General features: G+C 41.9%; 1 protein-coding gene across 1 annotated transcript; it reads right to left on the bottom strand.

The window, feature by feature from the left end:
- Positions 1–249: 249 nt before the first annotated feature.
- Positions 250–19,808, bottom strand: LOC139468058 (uncharacterized). Its single transcript, XM_071249757.1, has 7 exons — positions 19,678–19,808; positions 9,252–9,285; positions 8,032–8,243; positions 7,550–7,735; positions 4,061–4,257; positions 3,102–3,329; positions 250–2,814 (listed from the first exon to the last, which is right to left on the bottom strand). The coding sequence occupies exons 2-7, from the start codon at positions 9,280–9,282 to the stop codon at positions 807–809; spliced, it is 2,862 nt and encodes a 953-aa protein (XP_071105858.1). The 5' UTR covers positions 9,283–9,285; positions 19,678–19,808; the 3' UTR covers positions 250–806.
- Positions 19,809–21,064: the final 1,256 nt, after the last annotated feature.

Here is a 21,064-nt window from a genome sequence, read left to right as displayed (position 1 = left end):
CCGGTCAATCCTTTGCTCGAACGTCTTTCAGCATCCACAACCATACCGAAGGTATACTTCATATATGATATATTTGTGCACACATCAGTTTATATATGAAAAATGCAAATATGAAGTTATTATAATACACACTTTTTCACATTTTAATCAATTTTATTTTACTTTTTAGGTTGGCATTGGCGAATCAATTCCAAGTGCGGAGAATAGTCCACGAACTTGTAGGCTGATAGGCGTCCTACACCGCTGCAGCAAGAAAAGGAACTCCGAAACAAGACATCAGAGAGAAAGTCAGTCAAAAGCAAACCGAGCCATTGTCACCTGTCGAGCTTTTCAGATGACCGCATCACTGCTGGTGAACAGCTTACAAAATGCGGCAGTATTTCCTTCCTCCTACCACCAAATTCGATTTCTAACCGATTCCTTTAATTTCTTCTTCCATTATATTTGAAATTTCCCTTTTATTTTCGAGAGTTTGGTTAACAATGATTCATTAATGTTTTGAAAATCATCTCTTATTTTATCCTCGAGGGCTTCACCTGTTTGTGCAGTATGACATCTCAAAGTTGGAGAATTGTCTGATTTTGGTTGTTTGAAGAACTCGAATCTGGACCTAAGGTGTTCTCTGATTCTGAGATAGTGACTAATGAGGACGTGTCCTTTGTGAACTGAAAATGTTGTCTGATTGGTTTTGGTTGTTGAAAGAACTCGAATATCTGCGACTAAAGGTGTTTTCTGATTATGCGACAGTAGTCCCAATTTAGACGTGTCCTTTTTAGAACTCAACACGATGACTATTTGTTTTTTTGTTATTTGATGTCAATGAGTGTGTGCATGAGAATGATAATGAGTATGATGTTCTTAGTAAGACAACAAATGCCCATTATGTAATCCCTTGCAGCACGTATCCCGGGATGGAAGTAGCGTATGTATTCCAAGGAGCTTGTGGTGGGTTTTGATGGTGTCCCGCCCAAATTCTGCATTAATGACTCAGATTCAGCCTTGACAACAGCCGCTGTGCTTGGACTAAGATCGTGGGCGAAGCTTAACCGCGCGGAAGAAGATTGAAAGGAAGTCAGGTTGGTCTCTTGTGGTGTTCCGTACAAGTCCTGTGTTACTGATTCAGAGTCAGCCTTGACAACAGCCTCTGTACTTGGACTACGATCGTGGACGAAGCTTAACCGCGCGGAAGAAGATTGAAAGGAAGTCAGGTAGGTCTTTGATGGTTCCCAATCCAAGTCCTGCATTAATGATTCAGCTTCAGTCTTGACAACAGCCTCTGTACTTGGACTACGATCGTGGACGAATCTTGACCGCACAGAAGAAGATTGAATGGAGGTCGGGGTGGCCTTTGATGATGTCCCGTCCAGTGTTAATGATTCAGCTTTAGTCTTGACAACAGCCTCTGTACTTGGACTACGATCGTGGACGAATCTTGACCGCACAGAAGAAGATTGAATGGAGGTCGGGGTGGCCTTTGATGATGTCCCGTCCAGTGTTAATGATTCAGCTTTAGTCTTGACAACAGCCTCTGTACTTGGACTACGATCGTGTACGAATCTTGACCGCACAGAAGAAGATTGAATGGAGGTCGGGGTGGCCTTTGATGATGTCCCGTCCAGTGTTAATGATTCAGCTTCAGTCTTGACAACAGCCTCTGTACTTGGACTACGATCGTGGACGAAGCTTAACCGCGCGGAAGAAGATTGAAAGGAAGTCAGGTTGGTCTCTGGTGGTGTTCCGTACAAGTCCTGTGTTACTGATTCAGAGTCAGCCTTGACAAAAGACGTTGTACTTGGACTAAGATCGTGGACGAATCTTGACCGCACAGAAGAAGATTGAATGGAGATCGGGGTGGCCTTTGATGATGTCCCGTCCAGTGTTAATGATTCAGCTTTAGTCTTGACAACAGCCTCTGTACTTGGACTAAGATCGTGGACGAATCTTGGCCGCACAGAAGAAGGCTGAATGGAGGCCGGGGTGGTCTTTGATGATGTCCCGTCCAGTGTTAATGATTCAGCTTTAGTCTTGACAACATCCTCTGTACTTGGACTAAGATCGTGGACGAATCTTGGCCGCAAAGAAGAAGGCTGAATGGAGGTCGGGGTGGTCTTTGATGATGTCCCGTTCAGTGTTAATGATTCAGCTTCAGTCTTGACAACAGCTTCTGTACTTGGACGTAGATGACGGACGTTTCTTGAAAACCCTGAAGACGTTGGAATAGAGGTCGGTAAGGTCTTTGATGGTGTCCAGCTATAGTCCATTGTCAAATACCCAGCTTGAGTCTTGACAACAGGCGGTGTACTCGGACGTAGATGACGGACGTTCGTGGTTTTTGACGTACTTACAGCAGGAGGGGACATTGTTGCACTGCGGATAGATCGTTGTGTTAATGTACTCTCTGCTTCAACAGATATTTCCTTGTATTCGACAAGATACTCAGGGTAGCACTGATTCCTCTCAAATATAACAAATATTGAGGGATTCTTCTTGTCGTCTACACAAGAATCATACCGGACGTGACCTTTTCTCCGTGGCGGTCTTGTGTACGTGCTGTCTCCGAGTGTGTATTTTCCCACAAGCACTCGAGCCAGGAACAGATACCGTCTTCTGCCCTTGGTGTAGAGATGGCTATAATGTGCGTCCCGGGCGAAATAAGCCCCCTTGCCGTACACTGTGGCGTTCTTGCCACTGACTCTAAAGTCGAAGTTGTTGATGCAGATGTCGTTGACAACGTCTATGGTGTCTGTGCCGTGGAAGAGCTGTCGCTCATCTATATTTACCTTGTCATGAGACATCTGAAGTGTCTTCTTCATGCTGAAACATCGCAGTGATAGCATATCATTTACGACGTCCTGCTTCAGTGACATTTCTACAGGCATCTGTACGCACACAGTATGGATAATGGAACCAGTTATAAAGCGTATCTAATGTAATATCTATGCTTATATTTTATTGTAATAGGCTTAACATTAACCAAACTGCAGGAGCTCTTGACACAAATGAACACAAAAGGTATAAATATAACCAAAGTGCTCCAAAAGAATCCTACGAAGAAGAACTTGAAACAAATACAAATTAAAAACGAGGAGGTTTCACTTTACCAGTCGTAAGTGTACCACAGCAAAGCATTCTGTAGTCTGTAAATGTGCCTAACTTCAAACTTTTTGTGAAGTGACAGGGTTTTGCAGATGGATGACATCACTGTACAATATTCATCCGAACTGGGCGCAAGGTCTACCATCTCACTGTCCTGGTAACGGTCAAGCGGGGTCCAGTTGAAGGGGACTCTGTATGCTCTGACTGCCGCAGGGGACATCAGCAAACTGGAACTGAATAACTTTCATATTGACATGTGTTCTCAAGCTAGTACCATCTAAAGTGACTGACAACTACACAGTCTTACGGTCTGTACAAGTATATGAGTGGGTGAGTGAGGTGGGTTTAACACCGCTTTGAACAATATTTCAGTTATAAGACGACGTGTCAGCTGGCTGTGGAAAGAAAGCCCAAGGTGAAAGTCCCTTTCTAGACGTTAACCACTTTGAGGAACTCCTTTAGTACGGTTATTGTGCTGACAACAGAAGTAAGGCGATTGAAGGATTCGAGCCCACGATCATATCTTCCTGGCGTCAAAAGGTACGCAACTCTGCACAGAGAATTTCAGCTCCTTAAACGACAAGGCCACCTATTCCCCATGTAATAGTATGAAACAGTCTTCAAACTCTATTATGGATAGAGTTCTAGGGGCACATTACTAGGGGTAAATTACTTGGGGTAAATTTGGCCCGCCATGGACCGTACATAGGCGACCAATGCGATAACTTGAGCCTTAAGATGAAGTTGACCGGATGTGTCGTGCTGAGCAAACAAGCTCTCATTACACAGTGGTTGTGTCAGTATTTTAATTGCGTCACCTATCATTTTAGCGACCAATAAAAACCAGGATATCATTTAGCTTCATTGATCTTATCACGGGAAAGGGTGGTCATACTTTGTAAATATGTTCTCCATATCGAATAGAACTCCGAAGGTCACGTGCCTGCGTTGAGCGCCACCTTACCACGTCTGCTGTCGCTGCCGGGCGTCATCAATTGATACAAACACCGGTCTCCGGTGGACTGGACTCCAAGTTTGATACTTCCTGTTGACCTGAACCAGAGATGTGAAGTCCAGGCGGTATTCCTGATCTCCGATAGTGTAGAGGTAGGTGTCCTGTCCTGCCAGGTACTTGGTCTCCAGGGTCAGCTGAAGTTCCGGCTGAAGAAAGGGAAATGAACATACTGTATCGATGGTATGCTGATGGCGTCCTACAATAATGCTTGTGTTTCTCTTTTCCAAGTATCACATGCATGCATGACTTCTAACATAACAGTAGGGTACTTCAGTTATATCACGGCGTGTCATGCTGGAGCAAAGATTACGTTTACCATTTTGGTGAAACGTACGAGCATGGGTTTGATGCTGACAAACCTGGAGTGAGTGAGTATGGTTCTACGCCGCTTCTATCAATATTCCAGCAATATCACGGCGGGGGACACCAGACACGGGCTTCCCACATTGTACCCCTGTGGAGAATTGAACTCGGACCATTGGGGTGACGAACAAGTGCTTTATCAACTAGTCTAAATTGCATATGAAGCAAAACAATAGCAATCATATAAAAGTGGAACTAGTGAACGAATTGAGCATTCGAACAAGTATTATGTTCTTCTTAAAATATGTCCGTGTTGATATACCTTTCTGAAGAAATTGTTTTTCTATTTATAACAGTTTTTTTAAATGTCTATGGGACTGATGGGTAATTGAAATATGGACATATATGTCCATATATGGGAAAGTGAATAGAAAGTACATGCATAACATGTCATATTCCGTCTTGTTTTTCTTAAAATTCTCGATATTTTGTTAGATGTTCAGTTTATATTTATTTAAACCCTGAAATGCATGACATTTGTCAGAAGGTTACCTCGACAATGAGAGAGAAACAGTGAGGTTGCCAACACCATTTTGGTTTCGGGATTCGGGGTTATATTTAGAGGGTATTCGGGAGGTATTTGGGACTCAGATTCAACATTCTAAAACAATAATGATGTACCTGTTTTGTGGTATCCTTTATGTATTTGTTCAGTAATTTAATTTCAAATCACATTCCTTTATGACACAAGAACGTGTTCTAAATGTTTCCGGCATACGTCACGACATTCTTGACTTATTAGCGACCAACTCCGGGACAAGACATGCCACTCTCGAGGGTTTCCATATCGTGGCTTGTTCAACTTTTAAAGCGACTCATCACATGGATAATTTTGGTGTGTGTGTGATTTTACATTTTCAACCAAAACCGAGGAGTCGTGTTTTATCCAAACTTCTTCGGCAAGCAATAATATGTCTGCATTACAATTACTTCATGAATGAATGCCATATCCACAATGACTAGAGATGTAAAGAAGTATTTCTAAATCCATACAAACAATATACTAAGACCATATAAATATTCAAACCCTATGGGTGTTCCCAAGTAGGTTTTGCTTGTCGTTATGGTAGGGATGCTCAGGTTCGATGAAAAGATTGATTGCTTGCCATCTAACCCTCTGGATGTTTGTTTACAGTATGAATTACTGGTTGGCCTGGTCAAATCTAGATTATACACTTAAGTAAAGACATGCAGCTGAATAAATATATATGCTGAATATACAATACATCAGCTTTTGTATAGTTGTGTTGGAATAACATAGTAAGTTTAATAAGCCAAAGTATATGTACGTCACCAATTTAGGGGTTGTTTGAAAACCCTAATATTTATTCAGTTTTTTAAATTGTCCGTTGACAACTTCTGTGAGTGTTTAATGCTGATATTTATACTGCAACGTCCTTTAGGTGTACTGTATGCTGAAACAAGAGTTTTCTTTTATAAATTTGAAATAATTCGTATGAATATCTTGATTGAATATTTTGGTATTCACAGTCAAGTTTTCGGCCTCCCGGCCTTCATCAGGCACACTCTGTTGGTTTAGTACTAAATCATTCGAGATCCTTTCAATGAAGGCCGGGGAGCCGGAAAGTCTGACTGTACATTTATGTATTATTTGAATTCTCCTATTATACAATATTGATATAGTTAATTGGCCTTGAAGAAAAGCCGAAGAAGAAAGTAATGTATATTTTTTTCACACTTTAGATAACGTAAATCAAGATAAATAGTTTATTATGATAAAGTTATTTACTTTACAGACGTAGTGTTGGGTACATACATTCTAATATGTTAATTTTTCATTATGTATATAGGTTGTGGGTCATTTTGACATGAGGTATGCTAGAATTTCATTCCTACATATTTTTTTGGGGTGGTGGTGGTCCCATTATCTGCAAATATTTGGAATGGCATCACGTACAACTGTGCCAAGTTTCATGCTTTTATCACAAAGTGGACTCGTCAAGATATGGCTGAAATGTTGCTGATGTTAAATTTTAACTCACTCAATCACTCACTGACAAAGTCACGAAAGAGTTGTAGTATAAGGGAATGAAAATAAAAGAAGATTATATTATTTTTGTGATTTTATTTCATTGTTAATATATTTTGACGAACAAAGTGCTTGCCGCCATTTTTCTATTGTTCCTGTTCTGGGTAAAATGATTATTCTCAGAGGCCTTTCACTAAATTTATACATTCCACAAAAGGCCACCTCACTCACTACATCCAAAACAGATTTAAATTAAGTTGTTAAATGTGGGCATCGGTGGCCCAGTCTCCTACGGCGACGCAATACACAGTATTATGTCCCTTAAACGTGATAGAAACCTATGATGGTGGGTTCAAATCCCGATTTGGGTTACGTGTATAGGTTCCTCAGTTCGTTGGTTTCACCAGCGTAATATAAGCAAGGTTCAGTCAGATGTGGAACAGTACAATTCAAGACCTTTTCAAGGCTTCCAACTGTCATTTGCAAGGCTTTATAAGCCTTAGTCTGTCAAAACAATTAAAATCAATACATTAGAAGATATAACTTTTCACAACAAACAAATTAATTAAGTCAGTCGTGAATTTAAGTGTTATATGTATAGGTATGTGTCATTTTGTAACAAACTCAAGGCTTTTCAAGTTATTTTGGTGATTTTCAAGGTTTTTCAAGGGTGGCACTAAAAATCAAGACTTTTTAAGAGGGGCCTTAAAATTCAAGGACTGTTCAAGCCTGTATGAACCTTGATCATACGTCTATACATCACTTCCGGTTTTCCACCCACATCAAGGCGACACATAATATAACTGAAAAACTGTTCAAAGAAACTTCACCTACTCACTTATACTATATTTGATATTAAACATTCAGTTGTCATTACTCGGCACAGTAATTATCAATTCCAATTTTCATCCTTACTTTTTGTGATCAGGTCCTACTGTAGAAAACGGTTCAAACGGTCTTCCATCATGACTTAACAATAGTTTACAATTCACATAATACAGAAAACGGACGAATGGAAACGGTGACATGATGTAAGGCAACCTCACACAGGAAACACGAGAACAGAAACAGTATATCTTGATTACCTTCATAAAGGGAGACCACTCTCCATTGTTGTCCTGCCAGTACCACACCCACTGTGTATAAAGGGAAATGTCGTCACTTCCGGCCTCCGCGTAGGATCGAGTTGACATTCGCCTTAAACTGATCCCGTTATCTGAATCTGTAGGCGTTGGGTGAAGAATGTCCTCGAACGGCACTGATATTTTTATCTGAAACAGAGGAAACAATAGTTTTTAATCCTCTATTAGATGCTTATATATACAGTTATCCGTGGTACACACAGATCTTCTTTTAGATGCTTGTGAGCTAGGTCTAGCAGGCTGGTACACATCGATCTACTATTGAATATCAGTGCACTACGTAGAGATGATGACAGTATCTATCGGGTGACTTCAAATGAGACGGAATTGATACTGAGAAAACCACAAATGTACAACGACAAACATTTCTCAACCATTTCATTTTATCTTCAGACAACAAACAATTCTCACCACAAAATACTCACCGTGGCTTCAGTTTCGTCCTCATTGTTGCAGAAGGCTTTCTCTACAAGTTCCATCTCTGTGCTCAACAGAAGTTTCCACCCGCCAGGATTAACCCGGTACTGCCAAACATAGGGTGCTTGTTTGGGATGGTGAAGGCGAGAGCAGGAACATCCTATGAAATGTTCACACAGCTCTCTCGCCCCCTGGGTCAGTCCTCGTCTACCACGTTGAACTGAAATGGCACTTAGTTACAAGGAATACCCCTTACTTCCATTCTTCCTTACTTTTATAATACATACCTTGTCGAAATCAAGTTTATCAGTAGTGAATATTGACATGCAATATTTCCTGCTGATGACTTTAATCTTGTCTGAATCAATAGCATGGCATCGATGCCGTCATTAACATATGTACAAAAATAATTCGACAACTCTTGGAGTTTCATCAATGTAAAAGAAATTACTTTGGTCACCTACCGGGACAATGAGTGAGTTTGTCAGCTTAATGTGGGAGAAATGCCCGAAGTGATGCAAGTCTTAGACGTTTACCACTTCGGTGAAACCCACGAGCACGGGTATGGTGCTCACAAACCTAGAAACATAATCGGGCCGAACCGGGATTCGAACCCTCAATCATAGGTTTCTAGCGTGCCCAAGTGACGCAACTTCAGACGACTGTGTCACCCGTGCCCCCGCCAGGACAATGAGCATTTTACAAAAAGAAATATGGAAAATGTCACGTTATAAGAATATGATGTGAGTGGTGGCAATGGTCCAGCAATATCACGACGGTAGAGGCCCAGAAATGTGCTTCACGCATTGTACCCATGTGGCGCACGCTTTAGCCACAGGCTTTCTCACTGCCCTGTTATAAGAATAAACAAAACGTACTTCTGGATGCCTAGCTCTCTCGTGGTTGTTAAGAGTGTGGTAAATGAGTGAGTAATTGACTGTGAGTTGGTTTAACGTCGATTTTAATAGTATTCTAGTTATATCACTGCGTGTCAGCTTTATGTGGGAGGAAAGTGATGCAGGTCTCAGACGTTTACCACTTTGGCGAAACCCACGAGCACGGTTCTGGTGCTGACAAACCTAGAAATATAATCGGAGTTGATGCAAACCCACAATCTTAGCTTTCTGGCGTACCCACAGGACGCAACTTTACAAAGCGAATTGCGGTGCCTCAGGCGAATGGGACACCCGTGCCCAGTGTTGTAAAATCTCCAAATGTTTGGTCTTACCGGAGCTTGCTTTGTCGTCAAGAGGGTTCATGTCCTGTTAAAAAAAAACAACCCATCAGATACAAGTTTTTCTTCTGAAATCCAAAATAAAGTGACGAAATGTATGTTAAAGGTCACAGATTACATGAGAGCACCTGAGCGCCATTTGAACGGCGAGCACATTATGAATTTACCATACAGAGCCACTTTAGTTAAAGAGCGTCACTTGAATTGAGAACAAAATTAACGATTTCTTATACCACACAGACTCCCAGTCGTTACAGAGCGTCACTTGAATTGAGAACAAAATTGATGATATCTTATACCACACAGACTCCCAGTCGTTACAGAGCGTCACTTGAATTGAGAACAAAATTGATGATGTCTTATACCACACAGACTCTCAGTCGTTACAGAGCGTCATTTCAAGTGATGACAAGAGATGTCTTATACCACAGATACACTGACGAGTATCCACGGCAACTTCAATTTAATAAAAATGCACTCGCAAGATGTAGATGTTTCACAGAAAACACTCCCCTTGCTTGTCAAGCTTGTAAGAGGGGAACTGTTGACCAAGGGTCGCGGTGAGTTGCGTCCCTTAGTCGTGCCAGAATCTGAACATCGTAGGTTCGAATACCAGAATTGTGCTGATATGATCATTGTTGTGATCATTGGTTACATGTGTAGGTTACACTGAAGACGTAAACGTCTACTGCCGTTACTCTGACACCTCGTGCTATGACCGAATTACTGCTCAAAGCATGGTTTGTTTGTTTGTTTGTTTGTTGTTTAACGCCTCACCCAAGCTTTATTCCGCAATATTTCAGCTATAATGACGGCGGTCTGTAAATAATAGTGTCTAGGCCAAACAATCCAGTGATTGACTTCATGACCATCGATCCCCGCAATCAGAATATGATGACATGCAGTAACGAATTCAGCGAGCCTAAACAACCAATCCTGTTAGTCGCCTCTTACGACAAGCATAGTCGCCTTTTACGGCAAGCATGTGTAGCCGGGCGTGGTGTCATGTGTCCAGCCACTGGGCTGCTAGTCAAAACATGAGGCAGTTCTTGAAGATGATGATGATTTTTATTCTTTGGTAGTAGATGGTGGGAGGGAAGCTGTAAACAAGAGTCCTCCCTCCATAAAGAGTTCATGCAGAATATGTTATAATTTAATTTAAGCCAAAAGGAAACAGATTAATTTATAGGGATATGTTGGGGAGCACATGGTTGAAGACCATGTGCTCAATTAATGTAACACAAAAGGTGTGAGCTGGCAAACATTTAGATATAACAAATTAAATAATAATGCAATTAAATTTATTTTACTTTAATGAAAAGCTGTGATACCCTTTCTATGAATATAATTGTTTCTAAAGCAGGATGGAAAGAGATAAGAATATTGAAATGTTTCTCACCTGTAAACAAGAGTCCTCCCTCCATAAAGAGTTCATGCAGAATGCATGAGGAGGGCAGGTGAGAAAGGAAGTTAAAGAAGTGGACCAAAGGGCCAATCAAAAGAAAGGTAGCATCTGACAGGTATTTAAAGGAAGTCAAGATGCTTCAGTCACATAAAGTGGTGGACATATCTAAAAATAGATAGGGGGAAGTCCAGGTGAAGCTGGAGAAATTACAGAGGCTGCAAAAAGGGTATCAGGTTGGTGTTAGTTGGCTGACATTCAACTGCAGACAAGGACAACATATAATGAACATATAATGAACACAGAATGAAGTGATGGTGATAATAGATGAACATGTATGTATATATGTATAGAATGAATCTAAGGGGGGTATAATAATTGGGTGGTACTTATGTGGCTATAACTCATTCAGAGTTAGCACCACCACCCGGCTACATACACCCCCACTTTGGGAAATGGCGACCTCGCCATTAAATAGCGGCAATGTATAATTACCTCCTCACACCCAGACACTTTGTTTTACAACAAACTGCCCATCTGTCATCCACTTTGGCTTTGTTCGGGTTCGTCCAACTCGCCGAGGTGGTGGCTGTGGAGTTGACGGTCCTGAGCCAGGGATAGAACTGGTTGGTGCAGTTGGTGCTGGTGTGGATGGTGAAACTACTGGTGACACACTTGCAAATGGCGGGCTGATTGGTGGCAGTGCTGACACTGGGGATGATACCGACACTGGAGAAGGAGAACTCTCAATATCCATGTTGGTTGTTGAGATCTCCAGTGTTGTGTCAGTACTTGTGTCCTTAAGCTCGCCAGAAGATGGTGTTGAAGTAGTAGTAGTAGTCGTCGTCGTCGTCGATGTTGATGGTGTGCGCCGTGGCCTGGGTATGGGCTGACCATTCGTACCAATGGGAAGGAGTAGATTACGGTGGAGTACACGACATTCTCTGGTTCCTTCCTTATGAACTTTAAACACAGGAATGTCGGCATGAGGTTGAGAATCAACCACGTAATACTCCTCTTCCCACCGGTTAGCCAGTTTTTGCTTCCCACGTATGTTGACGTTACGCACCAATACAACGTCACCAACCTTGATTGTGCCTCCGCGTGCCTTAAGATTATAGGCTTTGCGTTGTTTAGCCCGAGCCCTTTCAAGGTTTGCAGCTGCAAGCTCATATGCAGTGTCTAATTTGCGCTCTAGATCAGCAGCAAACTGCGTATAAGCTGGTGATGAAATATTGGCCAGTGATGTACCAAAAGCAGCGTCAACAGGCAGCCTAGGTTGTCTGCCAAACATGAGGAAGTAGGGAGTGAACCCCGTTGACTCATGGAGGGAACAGTTATAGGCATGAACTAAGTGAGAAAGGTGATCTTTCCACTTTGCCTTTTGCTGCTCCTCCAGAGTGCCGAGCATCCCTAAGAGCGTCCGATTAAAGCGCTCACATAGACCATTACCCATTGGATGATACGGAGTGGTCCGCGTTTTGAGAATACCCAATATGCTGCACAGCTGTTTGATGATATCACTCTCAAAGTTCCGGCCTTGATCAGAGTGCAACTTCTCTGGAATGCCATAGTGAACAATGAAGTGATCAAACAGTACTTTGGCTGTAGTACGTGCAGTTTGGTTGCGAGTGGGAATGGCAACAGCATATTTGGTGAAATGGTCCGTAATGACCAGGATATTCTCATAACCACCAGAGGAGGGCTCCAAGCTGAGATAGTCCATGCACACCAACTCCATAGGTTGAGTGGTTTGGATGCTAACTAATGGTGCACGCTCAGTTTGGTTAGGAGCTTTACGAAGTATACACCTCTGGCAGCAGCGAATCCTTTTCTCCACATCCGTGATCATTCCCGGCCAGTAAAACCGTGTCCGGAGAAGAGCCACGGTCCTGTCCCTACCAAGATGTCCCATGCCGTCATGTAGATGGGTAATGACCTCATCTCTTTTAGACTGAGGAACAATCAATTGATAGTAGGGTACTACACCATCTGAAAGTTGTTGCCTGTGGAGAAGGCCATCTTTGACAGTGAGTGAGTCCCACTGCCTGAGAATGGATGCAGTGTCCCGGTCCATGGATTTAAGAGCCTCCTTGGTTGGACGCATATCATTACGGATGAGGTCCAAAATCGAACAGATTGAGGAATCAGCTTGCTGATATGTTCTCATCCGTTGGCTAGCGACAACGTCAGAAGGTTCCATACCATCGACCGCCAACATACAATTCATCACCTCCTGATTGAGGGAGAGTGTCTCCACGGCACATGATGAGATGAGCTGCCCATTACAGAGAGCAGACACACTTTGAATGTCCATGGACTCACGCGGCAACCTGGACAAAGCATCCGCATCAACATTCCTTGCACCCGGAACATACTCAAGGGAGAAGTCATAAGTAGCAAGTTCTGCGAGCCAGCGATGCCCAGTTGCATCCAACTTAGCAGAAGTTAGGACATACGTGAGGGGATTATTGTCAGTCTTTACAGTGAATGAGTTGCCATACAAGTAATCATGAAACTTCTTGGTGACAGCCCATTTTAGAGCCAAAAACTCTAACTTATGAGCAGGGTAATTGCGCTCGGCTTTGCTGAGACTGCGACTTGCATAGGCAATCACTCGCCTTTGATTGTCTTGGGATTGGTACAATACTGCACCCAAGCCATCCCCACTTGCATCGATGTGCAATTCAAAGGGCAGAGTGAAATCAGCAAAAGCCAAAACGGGAGCACAAGAAAGCATGCTAATAAGCTCCCTGAAAGCTGACTGTAATCTCTCAAGATGCTCATCAAAGGTCTTAGAAAACACAATGATGTCATCGAGATAAATGAGGCATTGGAGAAGATGAATGTCACCCATACACCTCTCCATCAGGCGTTGGAAAGTAGCTGGAGCATTTGTCAGTCCAAAGGGCATAGAGTTACACTCATAAAACCCAAGTGGGCCAACAGTAAAGGCAGTACGGGCCTTGTGCTCCTCATCCACTTCGACTTGCCAATATCCACTCTTAAGGTCAAGACAAGAGAAGTATTTTGCCCCGTGTAAAGCATCAAGAGTTTCCTCTATCCTTGGTAGAGCATATGAATCTCGAATTGTGCGACTGTTCAATTTTCTAAAGTCAATACAGAAGCGCAGACTCGAGTCATGTTTGCGAACCAGGACAACAGGCGAGGCATATGGACTAGCAGATGGACGGATAACTTTAGCATCTAACATCTGCTTTATATGGTCCTTGACCTCTTGATACATAGAGGGCGGAATACGTCTATGTCTTTCCTTAAATGGAGTCTCATCTGTGAGTTCTATTCGATGGGTGACCAAGTCAGTATGTCCCATGTCCATATCAGACTTGCTAAACACATCGTCAAACTCATTCAGTAGAGAGCGCAATTGAGTTATTTCATCTGGAGTGTGATTATTACCCAGAGAGTCCAGTTCAAATAACTCTTTTGGTAGTTTGGTAGGTACAGAGCCAGTATTACTGACGCCATCCTCAGGGGATAAGCCGTCCAACACAGCAACTTGTTCCAAATGACAAAGTACTGTTTTGGCTGGAATTGTAACAGCCTTGGTGGACGGGTTAGCGACCTCAACCTTGACCCGTGTTGTTGAGTGGGTAGACTGAAACCCAACAACACCAGTAACGAGGGTGAGTGAACCAGGAAGAACGGACTGTGTGGCACAAAACTCCATACCAATCTGTGGAGCACTACCCCTGCAAATACCTGTTATAATCTGGTTGCAAGACGGGGGTATGGTTATAGATTTAGTTGTCCGCACATTCTCAGTTCGGTTCAGGTCATTCCAACGCCTACTGAGCCACTGAATCGCCATGGTCCAAGGAGAAGAACTCCCAGATACCCTGTCACCAGGGTTGCTTTCACAAGCAGCACGCAGGACATTGGTCCCCAGGATAAGTGGTACCTTAGAGGTGAAGTCGGTAGTGGGCACCACAAGGATGAGTGCGGGTACCTCCACTACTTGACCCATGAAGTCAGGGGGTATAGCAATCGTAGCCTCAACATACCCCAAATAGGGTAGCTTAGCTCCCCCAGCTCCATGCACCTCTAGTAATGAGCTGATTTGGTGGAGTGGCAAGTGAGGGAGGTAAGCTCTGTAGAAGTTTTCAGAGATAGTGGTGACCATTGAACCAGTATCTATCAAAACATCACAGGCATGCTCCTCTACCTTCACATGCGCAATGTTTGGGTACCCAACTAAATTGGAAGGCACCTTTCGTTGAGCGCTTTGGTTAGAGTCCTCAGACCGCTCCATAACTGGGACTCTTAGAAGTTTAAAGCAGGGCAATGCTGGTGACCCCTTTTGAGCCCTGGCCTTCCACAATCAAAACAGAAAACTGATGATTGTTGTGGAGGGGGTTTATCACCGACCTGCTTTACTAAAGGTTTATTTGTCTGGGCACCTCTGAAGGGAGCTTGGCCTTGACTCCTGGTGGGTGGTTTGTAAGAGGAGGCTTGAGCAGACCTGAGCTCAAGAGAGTGAACTTTGTCCCCGATAGACTTTAGACTCTTATCAAGGTCTTTAAGCCTAGAGAGCACATCCTCCATCTCCCGACCACATGGTACAGGAGTGGTAACGGGACTCTGATGTGCCTCCTTAGGGGTAAGCAGTTCCTCCTCCACCCGACGTACAGCAAGCAGCAGTTGGCTGTACTCGAGTCCAGAGTCAAAGTGATGACGAGTTGCCTGCTTCAAAGCATCCTGGGACAACCCCATCCAGAAACGGCTTCGAAGCAAGGTCATGGCAGCATTTGGTGGGAGCATTCCTGAGACTTCGATCTTTGAGATCAAGTCACGAAGTCTACAACTCCAAGCTGCAGCAGACTCGTTTATTTCCTGGCGAGCTGTGTAAAAGCGCTCCATGAGCGTCTCGCCAGGCATCACATTGCCAAAGACAATGTCCAACTGCTCTAAGGCAGAATCAAGGGTTGCCTCAGCAGGGAAACCACTGAGAAGATCTGCAGCAGAACCCTTGGCTGCTCTCCGCATGGCATTGAATATGGCGGTGTCAGAGTGAGCATTTTCACGTCGACACCCCAATATTTCAAGGCGCCAGATTTCGGCAATTCTATCCTAGGACTAGGGTCTTGTGGGGGTATTGTCCGCTGGGAAGGCTCCATGGGTGACCATCCATCAGGCAAGAAAGGAGACCCCAGAGGTGAATGTGTTAGCAGTGACGGTAGCCCAGGTGTATATGGTGGGGGAACAACCCTTTGGCTATCCACAGGAGGTGGAGGCACATGCGGCCGAAACAACGTATCTCCAGACCCAACATCAGCTACATAAGTGGTCTGAGGTGGATGTGGATTAGTGTCATCTGCTAGACGGTAGAGTAAACTAGTACGGACTAAGGGATCAAGCTGATGGATGAAATCCACAACCTGATCAACCTGTGATCTAACATCACTGTCCGACTGAGCCATGATGTGTATGATAATACAAGTATGACAAACCTCCAAAAAGGCAACAAGGATCCTATACGTTGGGACCCAACAACAATATTATGAACCGAGGCGATCGCAAAGTGCAAAAACTCCTAAGTATTAGGAAACCAAGTGCAGGGCTCCTACAAAAGCAAGGATACAAGATGGACTATGGTGTGATATGGGTAGACTTACAACTGCGGGGAACTAACCACTACCCCAGGTAAGCAGCAAAGTTCAATAGCAATGCAAGTAGCCGAACAACAATCAGGATGTAGTCACCTGAAGGACAACTTATGCATGTACTGAGGTCAGGTAAAATGAAACACTAGCCAGATGATCCCAATGGAAATGAAATAATCCAGCAAGCAAAGGCTACGGGGTGAGACTAAACTGGCAACGACTACAAAGTCATCCCAGATACAAGCAGTAACTGCAAGTACTACAGACCAGACAACCACTGGAAATAAGTCAAGATGCAGCAACAACTGAGTTGTACATACAGAAAGTAAATGTTACAGTAGATACTGACTGAACTCCACTGTCACATATGAAACTTACATATGAGGGGAAACTATACAAATATCTCCCATCACAGATATACTGGTACTTGAGATAATAGATATGCAATTGAGGGAAATACTGAGGACCTAATCACTGATGGTGTTCAAATATTTCAAACAGAAGATCTAATATGACTGATGATAGTGATGAAGCCTATAATGGGATATGGTATATGATGAAATGATGAAACAACACAAGACAAGACAAAATACTTATGGTAAACATGTTAGTGGTTTGCTGAAGAGAGATATGTCCACACGGAAGGAAAGACAGCAGGAACAGCATGGAAAAAGAAGTACTGAGGATAGAGTCTGACACAGGTAAAGTAAGAAGGGTATCAATGCAAATATCAAAAGTATCGACAGAAAATATATCAAGTAAAAAAAATAAACTTTGGATTTTGAAATTGAACTGTTTAAGTTAAATGTTAAATAATTTCAAATATAAATTTGGAATCAAAGTCAAATAATTACCAGCTACATTTAACATTAACCTGAAATTTTGATCAGTGGTGAAATTTTGAATAGATATGAACTCCAATTAATTTTTCAGAATAAACTTGTCAGCGAGATGAAAAATGAATCTATACTATATATATATATAATTTAAATAAACACTGTAGACATAGAAATGTGGTAGAAATAGAATTTGTACTATAATCAATACTCTGTAAAAGTCAATATGATTATAAATTTCAAACAAATATAAACATGATAAACATATAATAGATATCACAGGATAGTATTGCGGTGTGATAATGCAGGATGATATTTCAATTAGAAATATATATATCACACATAAATATAAATATACAAGGTGGATCACAAAATGTCTCGAAAGTCAGGCTCAAAAGTCAATGTCCTGAATTTGTGAAACACAAAAAATCAAAAGTCACAAGGTCCATACACTTCATAAAACATTGATGAATGAACAATTCATTCACATAAGTGTATATGATGTCCTCGGAAACTGCATGAACTCTTCTATGTTGAATTCCATCTACTGGATGATGAACTGCCTCTTCTCACTGTACAAGTGATGATGCTGATGAAACTAGCAGCCCCACGTTGGGCGCCATTTTGTAGCCGGGCGTGGTGTCATGTGTCCAGCCACTGGGCTGCTAGTCAAAACATGAGGCAGTTCTTGAAGATGATGATGATTTTTATTCTTTGGTAGTAGATGGTGGGAGGGAAGCTGTAAACAAGAGTCCTCCCTCCATAAAGAGTTCATGCAGAATATGTTATAATTTAATTTAAGCCAAAAGGAAACAGATTAATTTATAGGGATATGTTGGGGAGCACATGGTTGAAGACCATGTGCTCAATTAATGTAACACAAAAGGTGTGAGCTGGCAAACATTTAGATATAACAAATTAAATAATAATGCAATTAAATATATTTTACATTAATGAAAAGCTGTGATACCCTTTCTATGAATATAATTGTTTCTAAAGCAGGATGGAAAGAGATAAGAATATTGAAATGTTTCTCACATGTAAACAAGAGTCCTCCCTCCATAAAGAGTTCATGCAGAATGCATGAGGAGGGCAGGTGAGAAAGGAAGTTAAAGAAGTGGACCAAAGGGCCAATCAAAAGAAAGGTAGCATCTGACAGGTATTTAAAGGAAGTCAAGATGCTTCAGTCACATAAAGTGGTGGACATATCTAAAAATAGATAGGGGGAAGTCCAGGTGAAGCTGGAGAAATTACAGAGGCTGCAAAAAGGGTATCAGGTTGGTGTTAGTTGGCTGACATTCAACTGCAGACAAGGACAACATATAATGAACATATAATGAACACAGAATGAAGTGATGGTGATAATAGATGAACATGTATGTATATATGTATAGAATGAATCTAAGGGGGGTATAATAATTGGGTGGTACTTATGTGGCTATAACTCATTCAGAGTTAGCACCACCACCCGGCTACACATGGGTTGCTGAAGACCTATTCTACCAGGGATTTTCACTTTCACCCGGACACCTCGATATGTTTGCCCTCGTAGGTAATAAGAGACATTATTATATACTTCAGTGTGAAAGACTGAGTTTTCCGAAGTTGAAAAAAATGATACTTTCCTTGCAGTGAACAAAACAATTGATATTTCACTGCAGTGAACATAACACTTGATATTTCGCTGTTCTGAACATAACACTTTGACGGAACTGTTGCCACACAAGAGTCACCTCCCCTTAACTTGTCTCCCTTTGTCGTAAGTGACTTAAAATTACCTGTACACAAACTGTTGACGACCTTTTTACGTTAGGTCCACATTGACAAGGCAAAATAATGACAGATGGTCGTTTATTGAGTTAATATCACTTCTTGCCGTTTGCTTTTGTCTCGATAATGTTTCCTTATAAACTGTAAATTTCTCATTTAACTCGTCAATCGAGACTGTTCGTTTCGCAAAGCGCCATTTTTATTTCTTGACCAGCGTGTATTTTGTCGCTTCCAACAGGGGTCTCCTAGTCTTCAAGATTATTTTTTTGTGAAAGTTGATTTCGTATATAATCATATCTAAATGTATGATAAAGACTTTTCGTAAATAGAGGTTATCACGCGAGTGTGTTTAGGGATGGTAAATATCCTGCATTAGGAATAAACATTGTATTTAGCGAGCATTGGCGAGTTTAACCAGATGTTGTAGTTTATCCAGATTCCCAATGGTAAATTCTGACTCGACAAGGGCGACGCCATGTTTGTTTATAAACACTTAGTCCCTATTTGACCTTTGATATTTGCATCTCTATCCGCTTATGACCCCACGATACTCGTGAAGAAGGGGAAACTACGCCACTCGTGAAAAAATCTCCTCCTCCTCCTTGTTATATCGGAATGAAATATAAATTAAATTTGCTGAAAACAAAACTGTGCGATATTATGAAGATTATGTTCCAAGCCTATGACACATCATAATGATAGATTCGGTTACTGGGCGATATGACAAATTCCCTGTAATCTGAGTGTGGTATTGAACTTCACATTGATACGTGTCACCGACATCTTACCTGTCTGCTGTTCGACTGAGGCAGTCAGTGCTTATAACAATAATCTATAGTATACAGTAAAACATGGCTCACTTCCTGACTATATGCAGTTTCGCTTTACGTTCCGAGAGAGTAATTGTAAAGGTGGCTAAAACTGGTGAAGACTGGGCTCCTTCTAAAATGTGTTCACTGGACGTCTGCACTGTGCAATGCGTCGTACTGAGCTTGTATGGAGGACAAAGGGAAGTAAGTCTTTATGCTCCATGACCACCTAACAAACATGAGTACAGTGCCTATTAAAAAGGCGCCAAATTATTATGCATTTTTAAATGTATATTATCTTTATATATATCTATATCATATATATTTTTTTATAATTGTAGCGTTCCTCGCTATACTTGAATAACAGATACATCCCTGTGGATTTGTGTTTTGTTTGTTTGTTTGTTGTTTTGTTATAAGACCGTGGCCTGTAAATAATCGACTCTGGACCAGACAAACCAGTGAATTACATTATGAGCAACGATCCAAGTCGTTAGGGTTACGATGACACGCAAGTTCCACGGCGCCAGAAACCTATGATTATGGGTTCGAATCACAGTTCGACCCGATTATGTTTCTAGGTTTGTCAGCACCATACCCGTGCTCGTGGGTTTCACCGAAGTGGGAAACGTCCGAGACCTGCATCACTTCGGGCTTTCCTCCCACATTAAGCTGACACACAGCGATAGAACTGGAATAATGTTAAAAGCGGCGTTAAACCCAACTCACTCACTCACTCACTCACTTATTTCTGGGTTTGCAAGATGCTGCATTTGCTTTCTGGGCATCACGATGGCCATCGAACAGATCACGTAGCTTGCCATCGTGATCACCATCGAGCACAGAAAATATCCTAAAACGTGAGTAAATATTTTCAATTGCGTATTTATTTTGTACGGTTCCATGAGCAGTGAATACCTATAGACATCTAGCAACAATTTGATGTGTTGAGATATACTGTCATTCTGCCGCAGTTTTAGTAACAAGTGTCAATTAAACACAACAATCTGTAAATCGTAATAAAAGACTTCTATTATCACCGACAACTCTGATTTCAGTATTAGCGCGTTGTATTATTGAAAAAAAAGACATAACATTGTTGCAATGTTTTTTTAAGAAAAATATAATTTGTCAACAACACTTTGAAAAATGTCCGAACAGTATCAAGTATCTGAGGCGTACGTACAATCTCTTACTTCTTCTCTGCACACATTGTTTGTATGGTTAAACCATGATCTTGCCATTACAGAACGTACCAAACAGTCCTTAAACTGGCTCGGTGTGTTTATGAGGTTGGCTATCACAAAGTAGTAAACCCAATTTATTATCGATCTATCGTTATTACATTCTAAAAGATAATGTCCAA

This window comes from Haliotis cracherodii, unplaced genomic scaffold (genome assembly GCF_022045235.1).
Source record: "Haliotis cracherodii isolate W230 unplaced genomic scaffold, xgHalCrac1.p SCAF_2, whole genome shotgun sequence".
Lineage (NCBI taxonomy): Eukaryota > Metazoa > Mollusca > Gastropoda > Lepetellida > Haliotidae > Haliotis > Haliotis cracherodii.
This window is presented reverse-complemented; position numbering and strand designations above follow the sequence as displayed.

Excerpts from the sequence above, each read along its gene's own strand:
- LOC139468058 (XM_071249757.1), bottom strand. The coding sequence starts at position 9,282 with ATGAACCCTCTTGACGACAAAGCAAGCTCCG. Across the intron at positions 4,258-7,549 it reads AGTGGTCTCCCTTTATGAAG|CCGGAACTTCAGCTGACCCT; the intron begins GTAATCAAGATA and ends CCCTTTCTTCAG. Across the intron at positions 3,330-4,060 it reads CGGCAGCGACAGCAGACGTG|TTCCAGTTTGCTGATGTCCC; the intron begins GTAAGGTGGCGC and ends AAAGTTATTCAG.